The sequence below is a fragment of the Zingiber officinale genome, chromosome 3A (genome assembly GCF_018446385.1).
Source record: "Zingiber officinale cultivar Zhangliang chromosome 3A, Zo_v1.1, whole genome shotgun sequence".
NCBI lineage: Eukaryota > Viridiplantae > Streptophyta > Magnoliopsida > Zingiberales > Zingiberaceae > Zingiber > Zingiber officinale.
This window is the reverse complement of record NC_055990.1, coordinates 5806293-5823138: the sequence shown is the minus strand read 5'-3', so window position 1 is coordinate 5823138 and position 16846 is coordinate 5806293. Positions and strand designations below refer to the sequence as shown.

At 37.5% G+C, this 16846-nt stretch overlaps 1 protein-coding gene across 2 annotated transcripts in view; it reads left to right on the top strand.

Moving 5' to 3' along the window:
* Positions 1 to 5558: 5558 nt before the first annotated feature.
* Positions 5559 to 16846, top strand: part of LOC122051092 (alpha/beta hydrolase domain-containing protein WAV2-like) — a 34785-nt gene continuing 23497 nt past the window's right edge. The window contains exons 1-6 of one of the 2 annotated variants that reach the window (XM_042612042.1): positions 5559 to 5911; positions 9659 to 9694; positions 9785 to 9863; positions 9994 to 10048; positions 10136 to 10252; positions 11153 to 11317. In XM_042612042.1, coding sequence (XP_042467976.1) covers positions 5665 to 5911; positions 9659 to 9694; positions 9785 to 9863; positions 9994 to 10048; positions 10136 to 10252; positions 11153 to 11317 — 699 coding nt within the window. In that variant the 5' untranslated portion in view covers positions 5559 to 5664. The remainder of the gene's footprint in view (positions 5912 to 9658; positions 9695 to 9784; positions 9864 to 9993; positions 10049 to 10135; positions 10253 to 11152; positions 11318 to 16846) is intronic. The other variant, XM_042612043.1, reaches the window with a different exon arrangement.

The window sequence follows — 16846 nt, the reverse complement described above, 5'->3', positions numbered from 1 at the left end:
TTGAATTCGTAAATTTGGAGGAGAATTCTTGCGTCGTGGGTAGAAGAAAGTAGTCAACATGGAGTAAGGTTGAAGATGAGATTTTAGTGAGATCGTTTGTCACTATTAGCAATGATCCAATCATCGACAATGATCAAAAAGTGGATGCTTTCTAAGGACATGTTGCAAGCTACTACAATGAGAATCACCCTCCAGATACACCGAGCAGAATTGCAAGTGTCATACAACTGCACTGTCACACTACCATACAAAAAGGTATATCGCTTTAACATAAATTACAATAGTGTTTATAACGTGTATCATAACGACCACAATGATGAGGATATATAGCGTTTTGTGTATGAAAAATATCACAAGGAAAATAATGGCATTGTATTTAATATCGAGCATGTATGATGAATAGTCAAAGACCGTCTAATGTTTACTCCATGGTTCGTTGATCATGTTGTTGGCATGAAGAAGGCAAGGACCTCGGAGGCGGGGTAAGCAATACCTCATCTAACCAAGATACTGTTGGATCGAGAAGTGCTAGAGGGGGGGGGGGGGTGAATAACGCTCGTTGCTATTTCGTTCAATTCGTAAAACTCGAGTGTTAAAGCAGCGGAAATAAAAAGAACAACACACAAAGACACATATTATTTACTTGGTTCAGAGCCTGTGGCGACTCCTACTCTAAGGCTCACGATCATTAATCACTTTCGGTGGGCAACAACTATAATATCGTAAATGAGAGTACAACTTTGAAGTACAATATTAAAACTGGAATACAAATTATACCGACGATGAAAATCACTATCTTGAAGCTTCGAGTCGTCGGGGTCTTGCCGTAGCTCAGCTGGATCGTCTTGTTAGCAACACACAGGAGAAAGAGCTCTAGAGGATTGATTATCTGAGTGCTGCCTCGACAACCCCTTTTATACACTGCTGAAGGCGCCTCCAAGCACGTCCGAGGCGCCTCCAGGCTGCCCGAGTCGCACGCGTGGATCAGCACAGAACTGGTCGCACTTATCTGCTTTAAGGCGCCTCCAAGCCTCTTTAAGGCGCCTTCAAGCCTTGGTCCAAGATGCCTCCAGCTTCATCTGAGGCGCCTACAGCATTGCTTCGCAGCCAGCTCTTGCTTTGCACCCGAGGTGCCTCCAAGCTCCATAGAGGCGCCTCGGCCACTGTTCATCTGAGGCTTAACTTGTTCCTTTCATACCTGCACGACACGTTAGTCCCAAAACAACAACATACTCTGCAAAACAAAGTTAGAACAGATATAAATATGATAAATCAAGTAATTGACAACCATCGGTCTGTCCGGGTCTGACTTCAAATTTCCGACCGGAAACTCTAGGTCGACCCGACGCTTACTGTTCCCTCTACGGGGAACGCACCCTCACCTACTTCATTCAGGAGAGTTACCTGATGCCAGTCCGGTCCTCCAGACCGACTGGACTTTTTGCCTAGGGTCACCACCCCTAGGACCTAGGGTTACCGCCCCCTAGGGTTTTTCTCCACCTAGGGTTACCACCCCTAGGACCTAGGGTTACCGCGCCCTAGGGTTTTCCTCCACCTAGGGTTACCGCCCCCTAGGAGTTTTCACCTGCCTAACTGCAGTTAGGACTTTCCTACAATCTCATTTAAGCACATTAGATAACAAGGAATCTTAACTTTGAATCCCTTTGCCATTATCAAAACTTAGGTTTGATCGTTGGATGCTTCCCGCACCAACAGATACAAATCTACATGTAGACCTTAATGAAGAAGAAACTTGTCTGGGTTCAAAGGTAGCAAAAAGAAAGTGAAAAGCAAAATGAAATTAGACATTGAATGTATGACAACAAATTTGGACAATATGTTTATAAAGTTTATTGAGTATACATGCATAAACATGGTTAAAGTTGAAATAAAATAAAAATAACTCAAAGTTGAGGAGATGAAAGCAAAAGCTGCCGAGATTATAGCAAAAGTTGCCTTAGCAAAGTTTAACTAAAGGAATATACAATCCTTTCGAAGGACACTTCATAAATGATAGCGGAGTAGCTTATCATCCACGAATGTTTATGTCAAGAGATTGGAGTAGATGAAATATGCAATTTTTGTTTATTGAAATTTTCAATTATTGTACTTTTTAATTATAATGTAATTTTTTATTATTATACTTTTAAATTAATGTACAATTCTTGGTCAATTAATATAACTATTGCAATGTAGTTGTTGAAATATAGTCGTTTGTAAGAAAAAAAAATAGACACCTTATGTTCTACAGTTCATTTCCTCCAAAATGTCTCAATATTCAAGTAACATCAGCTTTGACTCGACAAGTAAAAATGAAGTTCAAGTTGAAGTTGTTGATGAAGGTTATGATCCAGGGAATGAGCTACTGTCATTGATAATTTAACAAAGCCGACAAATAGTTGAAGCATATTAAAATAATAACGAGATGCGGTGAAGAAGAAGGTTCATCTAAAGAAATCGTGAAGTCGGGCATGCAAGACTTTTCAATGATTATTTCTCCACAAACCTAGTGTATCCAGATCAAATATTTTGGAGACGATTTTGCATGTGAAAAGATTTATTTTATTGCATATTTAATGCACTTGAGAGTCGTTCATTATATTTTTAGCAAAGGGATGATGCTGCAAGAAGAAAAAGCTTATCACCACTATAAAAATACACAGTTGCGTTTCACCAATTGGCTTATGGAGTCCTAGACGATCATTTTGACGAGTACCTATGCATGAGTCAATCAACCTCCATCAAGTGTTTTTTTTCAAGTTATGTCATTATGTGATTAAACTATTTGGTGATCGATACTTGAGAGCCGAATATTGATAATTTTCAGCATCTTCTTCAAATGCATGATGAGAGGCATGACTTCCTTGGAATGTTGGGCAACCTGGATTGCATTCATTAGGAATGGAAAAATTATCGAGTTGCTTGGAAAGACCAGTTTACAAGAGGTCATAAATCAGCAACAATCGTACTTGAAGCGGTCACGTCTCAAGACTTGTGAATATGACATGCATTTTTTAGTATCGCAGGTTCGCATAATGATATTAATGTGTTGTAAGAATCTCCCATATTTAGAATGGACTACTTTCATAAAGGTTTTTTCTTACCGGGAAGATCCTAAGAGGAGGTTGTTTAAGGAAAGACAATAGGATGTAGGAAAAGATGTTGAACGAGCATTTGAGATGTTCCAAGCTCGATGTTGTACAACATGATTGTTGAATATGAGGGGGTCACGTGACAAATTAGTACAACAATAAATGTGACAAACCCGCACAACCTGTCCATGACTCAAACTGAGGATTTCATGATTATCTCCGGACAAATTTCGAATTATGTAATAGTCCTGTGTATTACCAATTTTGTACTAACTTAGTTGAACATATTTGATCACAAGACAACAATAATCATTGAATTAATATTTGATAGTTTCTCTTTACATTTAATTTATATGTTATTTTTTTTATTTTATGCAAGTATGATTTGTTTTATATATTGTACTCTTCATTTGAAATTTATAATAATATTTTAATTTTAAATAAATGACACTCATAAATAATAAAAAATATTTTATATAATAAATATATTTAAAAATAATATTCTTATTTATTTTAAATAATAATCATTTAAATTGTGTAAATAAAATTAAAATTATATTTATTTAATATAAAATAAGAATAAAAATGGATGAGTGAACAACAAAACCTATAAATAATGAATGTTAATGTTAAAATATCCACCTATGTAGATGCTCTAAGTAAACTAAAAAGAGATCATCTATCTCCAAAATTAATAAAGAAAAACTTGAATATCTAAATTATTAAAAAAATAAAATCAAATAAAATTTATTTTAAATAATATTGTGATTTCATGGGCTCATCAATTGTTAACAATACAATCTTATCGTGAGCATATGGCACAATTCAAAAAAAAAAATAAAAATAAAAAAAATAAAACAAATATCGAAGTTGCTCGTGCAACACATGCAATTGGAAAACAAAATAGCAAGTTCAAAAATTAAATTTTTTTTATGGTATTGTGTAAAACTAGGTGAACCTTACGGGTGAAATGGAATTTTACTTGTAAAAAACTGATCAGTTTTATATAGGCATTAAATGAGAAGTTTTTCAGTTAACCAGATAATTTAGCTTGTTACCAAATCGTAGACTTTATTTTTATTAATATCCAAATCACATACTACACTTTCAAACTTATCAAATTAGCACCTCTTTTCTAAAACATCCCTCCCTTTATATACACGCTTAAAAAATACATCACCTTATAATGGGTTTTAAAAGAATTATTTATCTCTCTTAAAAAAAACTAAAAAAAATAATTAAAACCTCATTTACTTTTAACCAAAACTAAATTTAAATTAGAATCTATGAACTCCTAGGAGGCTCCTAAGTCGTATCATGTCCTCAAACCTTAATTTCACAATCCATATAACATACTATGAGTTTCTAAAATTTAGATAACTTAATGCAATTTTGACAAATCATACTATTAGACTTAGGGTTTAAATTTCTAAATTCAGGAACTTATACTATCACTAGTGAGTTTACACACTTATAGTCATATATTATCTAGATTTTAAAATTTTAGATATGGTCAAAATCAAGAGAGTTCTAACACATTAATATTATTGTTAAGGAGATATGATATACCTAAGTCTAGAGTTTGTGTAGAATTATATAAAATTGTCTAAATTTTAAAAACTCACAATAATTGTCTAAATATCTAAGTTATGAAATTAATGTTTAAGAGCATAATGAGACTTGCCCTCGGAGCTTTGTTGTGATAATAAGTGGTGGGACGAATTCTTTATGCAACGAGAGTTCAAATCTCATGAAAGGCACCTTGAGTTTGAATTGTTAGTTGACTAAATCGATAACTATAAACAAAAACTAATTATGTTCAATTGATAATTCCATGACAACCTTCAATTGACTGATATTTTTGTACCATTCCATTGGTATACTAACTTTGATCATTTCTATGGTTGATTTTATCTATATTGAGATCCCACCTTGGTCCAAACATATTTTTCCAACATTCAACTTTCATTGAGTTTTACTTTCACTTTAGAGTCATTTTTCCTTTAGACCTTATGTTCTTTGGATGCACTTGAGCCCACAACTCCTCTTTATATCATTCTTGATTTCTTTGCTTTTGAAGTCCATTTTCCTCTATTCCACTTCAATACTCCTTGTCTTACAATTTTGCTCAACATCATCCGTCAATAGTGTCCAAGTCATCTTCAATTCTTCATGTGTATTCCTCTAAGTCATGTAAAACTTAAAATACACATCAAAATTATAGGCAAATCTAATTTAAAATTTTCACTCGCACAAGGTAAGAGTAATATTTGTGTTAAACTACTTGTTTAAAAACATTATTAAATTTAATCAATGTCAAAATATTTATTTAAAAATTGTATTTTATTATCAAATATATTCTAAAAAAGCTGACAAGTATTGGATGTATTCTGGAAATCAAACATAATGTAATGATTGTTCGGATGACGTGGTTGGAGATTATGGCCTATACGAAGCGCCTCCGCACGTGCGTCCTCTCCTTTTTCCCAGAGGCAAAGACCGTCGAGACCTGGTCGCGGGAGCTCCTCCTCTGTCGCCGGTCAACTGCTCGACCGAGTTCCTGGAGGCTGCGATGGTATCGTTCCTTAAGGCGCTAGTGTATGGTGCGGGCGGTGTGGTGGTGGTTGGGATGGTAGCGCTGGTGGCGTTGCAGGAACGGTTGGTCTACGTTCCAGTGCTCCCCGGGCTCGCCCGCGCCTACCCCATCACGCCTGCGCGGCTTCGACTCGACTACGAAGATGTTTTCCTTCACGCTTCGGATGGTGTCCGCCTGCACGCCTGGTTCGTCAAGCAGTCTCCTTGGAAGCCAGGTGAATATGGTATCTTTTTGATCACCATCGTTCATTCTAGGGATTTTCTCTCCATTTCTCGGGACTGATGTCGATCTCCTTCAAAATTTCCTGATCCCTTAAATAATGGAGAACATTTTTCGTTTGAGGAAAGGTTGGGTATTGTGATTCTATTAGGGTAGATCTAGAGTTTAATTTAGGGTTCTTATATATACTGGCCGCCTTGTTTCTTGGATCTCTATGATTCTTTTGATACTACCTTGCTAAAGAAAGTATACTTTTTTTGAGTCGACCAGTGTATGGACTCTGCGTTACTAAGCCCTCACATCGTTTTTTTTTCTTCGACTTTTCAATTCTACAATTTAGGATCGGGCATTATCTACTAATTTCACGGTAAACGTGTGCCATCTTCCATATAAGAATCTAGTGATAAACTGTGCCAAACATCGCTGTTAAAGTGAGCCTCTTGATTTCTTTAGAATTCCCTTGCTTGAATTATCTTGCGGAAATAAGTTGTTTTGAAAAAAAATGTGAGAAAAGTTGCAGCTAGAATAGCACCCAGTGTTTCCACCCTGGGGTATTAAATCCTCCTACCGACCTTTTTTACTTCTTAATTCTACAATTTAGGATCAGATATTAATAATTATTTCCATGATAAACGTGTCATCCTCTATATAAGAATCCAGTGACAAACTGTATCATACTTCATTGATAAAGTGAGCTTCTTTATTTCTTTGGATTTCCCTTGTTTGAATTATCTTGATGAAGTCAGTTGATTTGAAAAAAATGTGTGCAAAAGAATAAACATTGTGTACCTCTTGTCATGTGTTTTATAAAATTGAATGCATTGCAGAGGAAAAATGCTCTCTCAATTACAGTGTTTCTTATCTCTTCAATTTAGAAGAGATGTTTGATTGGAAGAACTGACACACAAAGAAGTCTTATATGGTAGTGCTAGACTGGGGCATGACTTGGGGTGCAGTCTGATTGAATTGGGTTGCTACCCATATGATGTGGCATGGGGATAACCATGTTGGCCATCTGAAGAGGCAACACTGAGGTCATATCATGTAAGCATACACAATATGTCTATATATCCATTCGAGCTTAGAGAATGCACGTTTGAGCATGGGCAAGATGTCGAAATGTCCAACCCTTTGAGCCTAGGGTAGTCTCAAAGAAGCTTGTCTTAGCATTAATGATATGTTGAAAGATCCACTTGTTTAAGAACGAGGCTGAACGCAGGGAATCAGACAGGTGAAACAATTTAATGAAAGATCTACTTATCCTAGAGCGATGCCAAATTCAAAAGATCAACGTGCGGGTAAGATGTCCATCTACTTATTGTGTGGATCACATTCTGTATGTTGATACGCCAAATATTCACCCACCTAAATACAAAGTAAAAATCTGAGAACCATTGTTTTAGTATGAATGTACATCAAGACTTGAAGAATTCCCAATTTAGTATAGGCATTATTTCGAAAGGTCTACTCATTAATTGTGAGGTCATATTTGAACAATCTTCATCTGAGCAAGGGTGGTATGTCAAAATGTTTACCTATCTAATCATAAGGATGACTCTGCGAATCCTCATCCAAGCATAGGCAATACGTCTGAACATCAGCTCATTTGAGTGTAAGAGTATATTTAAAAGACCCCCAGCCTAACAACCATTGATACATTAAAACATTTACTTGCTCAATGCGGGATTAGATTTAAAAGACTCTATTGAAGTGCGATGAGCCGTCCACATGCTTAGCACACGATTTAAGTGCGAATGTGACTGTTGAAGTGTAATGAGTTCTCCACATGCTTAGCACAGGATTGTTCGTTGCACCAAAGAGATGGAAAAACACAAGCATGGAAGAAAGAAAAGCTATTTTATTGATTCAATAACTTTGCATCTCCAAGCTTGGTTAGACAATAGTAAGTTGGCTCTAACCAGGAGGAAACTAACAATTACAAAAGCAACAAAGTGGAATATTTAATAATCGAGGATTATTCCTCAAACATCTAAACACATATTTATATAGATTCCAAATGCTCAGATCCAAATAAAGGAAAGAAATCCTAATATATGGATTACAATTCCTAAATTGTAAAGAAAGGAAAGAAATTTTAAAATAAAGAAAATATTATTAATAGACTCACAATCCTGAAATTTGAAGGGGAGCCTTGGCGCAACGGTAAAGTTGTTGCCATGTGAAAGTCACGGGTTTGAATCCTGGAAACAGCCTCTTGCAAAAAGCAGGGTAAAGCTGCGTACAATGGATCCTTCCCCGGGATCCCGCATGGTGGGAGCTTTGTGCACCGGGCTATTGAATCCTGAAATTTCTAAACAGACTTAAAATACAAAAAGAAAGAAAATCTTCCACAAACAGCTAAACACATATTTATATAAACTCTAGATCCTCAGATTCAAATAAAGGAAAGAAATCTTAATATATGGGCTACAATTCCTAGCTTGTAAAGAAAGGAAATAAATTCTAAAAGAAAGAAAAAATTATTAACAATCCTAAAATTCCTAAACGAACTCAAAATATAAAAAGATAGAAATTATCAAAAAAACCTAAAATACCAAAAAATCAAAAATCACCAAAAAATAAAAATTACCAATAATAATAATAAAAATTTTCGGATCTTCCTACATCAAAATCAGAGAAGGATGGTATGAGACATCCGAGATGACGAGTAGCATCGAGGTGGCTACTTTGACGATAGTCACAAAAGGTGGACTATGTACTCCCTTTGAGTCTCTGCTAGTTCACTAGCTAGGTAGACAAAGTTTGGGACTCGAAAGAGAGAATCTTTTATGGGAGGATTCCTTAGAGGAACTTGACCATGGGATTAAGAATTTTCATGAATTTTTGTTCACTCCTATTCCCTTTGTCATGGTCTTTGCTTGGGTGGGGTTTGAGGCTTTGTTAAGTTGGTAATAACGAGTGAGGTTGATGATGAGACAAGACTCAACAAGGGCGAAGGTTGAAGAAGGGAGTCTAAGTAGTTGGAGGTCCGAACATGGTGGAAAGCGTCCAAACTCCCAGCCCAGGTTAAGTGTTCATAGTGTGGTCCTTTCCATTTATATGGATGAGTTGATCATTCATCTACCATGACCCATGTCAGTTATAATACAATATCTACGAGCCAATTGTGTGGCATGGCATGGTTGGCCTAAGTCTCAAACTTGAAGCAATGGACATTAACTACATGCAATTAATGCCATATACACAATGATAGTGATCAGACTTGGAGAGAATTGATGACACCCAAAGATCAAGCATCTCGAGTGTCATCAACTAGTGTCTAGTTGATGACATTTTCAGAATTTTCTAGATAAATCCAACTCCTCAAGGCAACTTCTGGGAAGAGTAGTAGTAGATTTAGCAAAGTGCAAACCATCCTTTTGTCTAATCCAAAGCTTGACTTGTGTGGCTTCAGTCCTGTGGAGCCCACTCCTGGTGGGGCTGAGAATACCCTTTCCTTCTCCTCTCTCCCATAAAAATGAGCCATTATAACAAACTCATAAAAAAGTATCAAGACCTATATAAAGTATCTCTATGTAAAATTATTTATTGCTGTAGGTTCATGTTGATATATTTCATAGAAATAAAGTTATTCATTCAATTGTTAGAAGTGGTGCTTTATATATCTTTCATCGGTTAATCTTTTGCCAGTTTACCTCTTTTGTTTTTCTTAATTACTTAATTTTCAATTAAATAAGTATGATTAGGTTTTTACCTACAAATTATTTATGTTGCTTCAATTGTTCAACAGGCCCAACAGTTCTTTTCTTCCAAGAAAATGCTGGCAGTATCCTAAACATCTCAAACTGTCTATATCTTGCAATTACATATATACTAGATATATATATTTCTTAGATGCCTTGACTTAGCTGCTTAGATATTGCTCACCGTCTTGAATTTGTACGGATAATGATGCAGAGGCTTCACTGCAATGTGTTCATGCTTTCTTATAGAGGGTATTCTTTACAGATACCATCTTTTATTTTATTTTGGTTTATTAAATTTGTTCTGATATGGAACTAAAATCAATCATTACCCAATCTTGCCTAATATAGTCAATGTGTATATGTATGCATGATTGAACAGGTATGGGGAAAGTGATGGCTACCCATCACAACATGGCATTATAAAGGATGCCCAGGTTCGTTCTTTTTATTTTCCCCCTCTTTTGTGATTTCTGTTATGAGACTATTAATTATGACTAGCAAGACTTTGCTTTCATAATTAGGCAGCTTTAGATCATCTTAGTCAGAGAACTGATATTGACCCATCAAGAATAGTGGTCTTTGGAAGATCTTTAGGTGGTGCAGTTGGAGCTATGCTCGCGAGGAATAATCCTGATAAGGTTATTGCCCTTTGCAGATATTATGTTGATCCAATACTGATTATTTATTCTCCTTTCTTTTTATGTGAAGGAAATCTCTTTTTTCTCATTTAGTGTTTGACAATTACCTTTTAATTTGTTGCCACTTTTCTTAGTAGGTATAATCAAAATGTTCTCTCTCATGGTTTAAAATCTAATATTGTGCCTGGAGAAATGGTCGAAATGCATCGTTCCGGTAAATCATCGAAACTTGATACCACTCGACACCAAGGTTCAAAATCTCGAGTTGTGCCAAGTTTTGGACTAGAAAGATATGCATTGTGCCGGTGACAAATTGGAGGTTGAAGAAGAAAGGAGATGAAACAAGGGAAGGAGACATTGTTTGTGTTGATTTTTGGTCTTTGATTGGAAAGATATGCATGAACTAGAATGCTATGTTTCAGTAATTTAAAATCACTCCACACAGACAATATCTCCTTCCTATATTTCTTCTCCTCTTCAATTCCAATCCGTTACCAGCATCATGCATCAAAAAGTCAGTACGATACCGAAACAATATGATTCTATTCAATGATCGAAACTTTGACACTCTTCAAGATTTTGAACCTTACTTTCTCTATTCCATTATCTAGCTACTTTCTACTTGTAATGTGGAAGATTGAAGGCACTATTTGGAATTTATCCTAGTTTTTGTTTCAGTATATCTGACTTAAGACTTGTAATTCGACATCCATGTCACTCTGATTCAACGTTCAGTGCGCTTTTTTATGTTTCATAGTTCCTAAGTCAATACTGGATTAACATGTCTTTTTAAGCTCAAGTTCTGGATTAGATCTGGAATTTGTATTAATCTTTTGCACATTTTCAACTCCTGAAGATTATCTGAAGGTCTTGAATCATAATTATAATTTCTATTTCCAGGTTTCTGCTATCATATTGGAGAACACATTCACTTCCATCCTTGATATGGCAGCTATGATGTTTCCTTTCCTAAAGTGGTTCATTGGTAGCAATGGGCCTAAAGGCCCAAAGATTCTTAATTATTTTGTTCGCTCACCATGGAGCACCATAGATATCATTGATAAGGTTAGTATACATAGCCCTGAAATTTGCTGCATAGATAGTTCATTGACTTATTTTTCATATTTAAGCTTCATTTTGAAAGTTAGTAGCATGCAACAAATTCAGAAATTTCATGTCCCAGAATAGTTGGTATCTTATATTGGCTCAAATTCTTATATTGGCTCAAATTGTTGCACTACACCAAAAAAGATGATTGCAGATGGTATTGACAATAGAAATCCAATGCTTTTCAAAGTGTTAAACTCAAAATAGGTATTGGCAATCAAGGTGCCACAAATTTCTTACTGTGCTAAGTCATACCATAGAGAGAGCGCACCGTGAGGAGAAACGTGATTTTTATTGAAAGAAACACACACTCCAAACTTTTACGGAAGAGAGAAACCCTCAAGTAAGGCTCAAGTTGAAGCTTGAATGCCCTGCAAGAGGAAACTACCTCCTTTCTTATAGCCGACGTCGGGTGCTCATTGGGCCTCATCGACACGTCTGGTGATAAGAAGTTAAGAGGGAATCCTATAAAGGACGGTCCATTATTTCTTTAGGACGTCCAACACACTACTTACTTTTATAAAGCAGATGTTTACAGCTCACGAGAATCTACTTTAACTAAAGTAAAGCTTGAGTAGGCGATTCGTTGGGTCCATCATGTCCGCTGCTTTAGACTTTGAAATTCCTCATCCTAGATATGCAATCTTGCAAAAGATATGCTGCTTGTGAAAGTTGCTCATCGCATTGCTTTACAGCTGGATACCAGTCATTCCACCAATTATCCTTTCCCCTGCACTTATTGCATTCTTGTCGTTTCAGAGAGTGGATGAGTCTGAGTTGTTGTAGCGCATTAATGTCTTGTATTGCTGCACGCTATTCCAGTTGGTGCAGTTCTTCTGTGATTTCATTCAATTCATTATTTGGAACTGGGCGACCGTGACGTTCATTAGACTTCCGTTGGTATTGTTCAGCAAGGTCGAGAGGGCCTGAAGGGCTTTGCTCAACGTCTCCTGGGCCTTCAGGTTGGGTCGCTTCTCGAGCTCTCTGAGTGCTGGAGCTACCAAGGCCAGTCTGCCTAGGTCTTGTTCCGGCCATTCTGTAAAGATTAACACAGATATTAGTCGGGACAGAGAGTCTGCTACCTGATTGTTTTTGCCATCGATGTGTTCAAATTGAACTAACGGTCCTGCCCCAGTAATGTAATCTGTGAAGGAAAGCCATCGAACTCTGGATGGTTTATGATTAGCGGTCTTGCCAAAGAACTAATTATTGCTCAGTTCTGATAAGTAGTTCTTGCTTATCTAGAAAATAAATTTTTAAAGCTTCCATTGTGTTCATGATCGCGTGAATTTCCGCATCAATAGTGGATTTTGGGAGTTGAACTTTCCACTTGAATATGCACATATTTTCTCAGAAGAAATAGGGTCGAACTTCTGCTTCTTCCATTTGCATATACCACCCCATCCGTCCATACATCCATCAACTTCCAAAATTATATAACAATATGGAGGGGGTATTTCAAGATCTGGAAGTTGCTTTACTTTCTCTTTTATTTGATGTATTAGATCTCAGTCCTGTTGATTCAATCTCTTCTCACCATTTGGTGATGTCTTAGCATAAAGGGGGCTAAGAAGTTTGCCTAAATTTGGAATATAATTTCTGGCATAATTTAATAGGCCCAACCATGATCTCATACCTTTGGTAGTCTTTAAATCATGGTCCTTAAAATATGCTGTCACACCCCAGAGGAGTCCCTATCCAAAGAAATTTCGGCAGCATCTCCCCTATACGGGTGACAATCTGAAGCATTTATACATACAAAATATACATCAGCCACATTCAGCTGGAATATATACACAACCACGCAGTTTATATCATCAGCCCACTCGGCTGGAACAAAATAAACGCAACCACGCAGTTTAATAAGCCTACACGGCTGAAAGTAAACACACAACAACGTAAACGCAGCGGAAAACACAAAACAACATGAAACTTAAGACCAAAAACGACACTAACAAAAATACCTGCAACCACCAGACTAAACTCCAAAAATCCACAGTTACTTGTTCAAAAGCAAAATACGCAAAATTAACATGTCACCCAAACAGTGACAAAATCCAAAGAGAAAATTATCCTCGTGTGTGACGTGGGACTGGCAGCCGGGACTCTCCAAGCATCTATGACTCATCTACCTGTTACCTGGCGAAAGAAAACCAATTTGCGAGGTGGTGAGTATTGGAACTCAGCGGGTAAAGAAAGATAGTGCATGAATAAAATAAATACATAGAGAATGTCAAAAGAATACAGTCTCATAAGAGGAATAACAGATACTACAATAGAATCAAAATAAATGCTCCTACCTGAAACCATATCCTAGGCTAGGTATAGTAGGTCAGAACTGGTACTAATCTGCTACAGTACTACTCATAACTATAGAGGTAATAAGCAAGGTATATACAAATTTCCAATGATTAAACATCTACGATGAGAATATATCTCAACACAAGTAAGTATATCAACATATGTGAACAACAGCAGTAAGTAGGCAATAACAGCATATATAGACAGCAGCAACCAAAACAAATATAATAACAACAGCGTATGCACGGATGGTCACTCCCGCCCACCTCTCTGCACCATGACCCCTGTATGGTCGAGAGGCCGGGTCAGTGACAGACTGTACACCACTCTAGCTACCACTCTCACGAGTGGCCGAGGGGACAGTTGCATAGTAGCTAACTAGCTACATCTGCAACGGGTCCCTGCTGCTCGTAACTCCAGCTACCACTACCTATGAGTGGCCGAGTGCGGCACGACAGGACAAGCGGCGTCAACTCCAGTTGCCACTCTCTCGAGTGGCCGAGGATGCGGCCCTGGTCAACGACTCTCTCGACCGTAAGGGAGAATTGGTCGTTGACATGCATGCCATGACATGATGCGCCGAATGCAACAATCATCATACAAATATAAGCAAAAGATTTAGGTATGCTACATGAAGCCAGCATGCTCAATATAGTACATAAATAAACAACAGTCAAAACATACAAACATGGTATCTAGTATCTGCTACTACTCACGGACAACAACAAGAGACTGTATAGATATGGAAACGAATTTCTCAAAGATCGCGTGAAAGTATCAAGCGCAGGAAAATAAGAGTGGAGTCAAGGTAAAAATAATTTCTTATCCAAAATAGTTCATGCATCAAGGTCAAAGTACTAAAATAAACAAAGCAAGAAGTACCCGCCTTTACTTGTTGATCGTATCAGAATAAAATTCACGTTGTGCTGCTCGCCCTAAATCAAAGTCCTGCAAATCACGTGATATACTATTTATCTAATTCCATAAACAATATCTAGCTAAACCCAAACCTAACTTAATTAGGGAAAAACCCTAATCCATCTATGAACCTCGATTCACCCATTGTCAAAAATTAATGATCTTAACATCACATTCCTAACCACAACCTCCAGATCTAGCAGAAATAAAATAGGATCAACCCATCGTTCAGAAACAAAATCAATATCAACGAACTTTTGCCCACCGAATCTGTCCTAGAAAATCTAGTGCCAAAAGAAAACAAGAACACCGCAACCTGACATCTATAAGACCAAGCGAAGTCTTTCATTTAAAACAAACCCACATTGAAATCTTGCTACCCACCTACTAAAACTGTCCACGAAATTTAGCTAACACAAACAAGCGTTCACATCACCAAAATCGAACCAAAAGTCCCCATAATTAACTGAAAATCCCAAAGCTGTCATGGAGCCACAAGAAAAAAATCATAATCGAACTACCACCTATGTATTCCGTTTCGGAACCAACATCTGAAATTATCATGAAGAAGCAAAGCATCATCAAAAACCAAATCACATTTACCGCAATCTGATCCAGAAATCAGAGGTCATTGTGAAGAAACAAGAGTAGCCTCGAAACAAATTACAACTACTAATTTTTGTTGGGAAGCAAGAACAATCAACCGACTTGAACCACATCCTCTTAATCTGAGCCAAAATAAAAAATCCTTCCAAAGGCAGTGCAAGAAAACTAAACCGATCACAAATCCCTCAAATCTATCCCGATGAATAAAACTATTACGAGGAGACAATGCGATCGTAAAATTCAAACAACACCTCCCCGAATCTCAGCAGAAAATCACGAAAACCTTGTGCCAAAACAGGGGCATCCTTCGGATCATTTGAAATTCTACAAGAAGAGACATTCATCCTACTCCTACTAATGAGATCTACTTACTGGATTAGTTAAGGCACGGCTCGAAGAAAAAGGGAATCGGCGGCTGTGGTATATGGTGCTCGTGCGGGGAGAAGGGTCGCAGCTGTGGTGCTTGCGTGAGGAGGAAGATCGCCGGCTGTTGCTGGCGGGATAGAAGAGAGGCCAATGGTGGATCTAGGGAGAAGGGGACGGCGAAGGAGGGGACGACATCTTCTTCTCTGGCGATGACCCGCGGCTGCAGGCGGTCGGCGCGAAGGGGCGGTCGCGGCTGATGATCGCGCGCGGCGGCGATGGGTGGAACAATAGGGTCGCGAGAGGGAGAGGGATGGTGGCACGTCGGGCTTAGGGCACGGGAACGAGGAGAGCTCGGCGGGGATGAGAGGAAAATAAAAACTTAGGGTTTTTATTTAGCACTTAGGTTAATTGGGCGTTAATGAAAGTTATTAACTCCTACTTAAAGGGTATTCTAAACAGGCTTTTCTCGAGCCCATAAATGCATCCCCTCAAAATACATTGTACGTGCTCCGATTAATTCCAGAATTTTTTTTAAAAATTTCTAAAAATTCCAATAAGATTATTTGTCAAATAACCCTATTTTTAATTATTATTTTATTGCCGTATTTTACATATGCTATTTTAGAGATGACATGCGGCTGGAGTTTGATCTTGCAGTTTCTAATAATTGTTCCAAGAAATTCGATTTCCGGTACAACAATCTTCATTTTAGTTGGGCTTAACACCAATCCATTTAACTGGCAAATATGAAGCTTTTGCTGAAGATGCTGCTCATGACTCCTTTCGTCTGGAGAGAATACCAGTATATCATCAATATAGACTGCGATGAAGTGTTCCTTTAAAGCATAAATCCATTTTTCTTTGAAATATTGTTGGAGCATTTTTTAAACCGAATGACATTACCAACCATTCATATAGTCCATCTAGCACCCGGAAAGCTGCCCACTCAATTGAGTTAGGGTGCATTGCCACCTGGTGGAAACCACTCTTTAAATCAAATTTAGAGAATATACAGCTGTTACTAACCTTTTTCAGAATTGTATTGATGCCAGGTAGGCTGTATTGGTTTTTGTGAGTTATGTCATTGAGACGCTTGTAGTTAAATACCAGCCTTTCTTTTTCCTTCTTTTCTTTTCCAGTTTCAGGGTTAACTGTTGTTCCTGAGTTTACTATTATAGCAGTGGTTCGGTGTCTGCTCTGACTGGGCCGAATAATAGCCAGTTCTAATAAGGTCTTCACATGCTTGGAAAAGGCTTCCTTTTGTACTGGAGTGAGATGCTTCAATGGCCTGTCTTC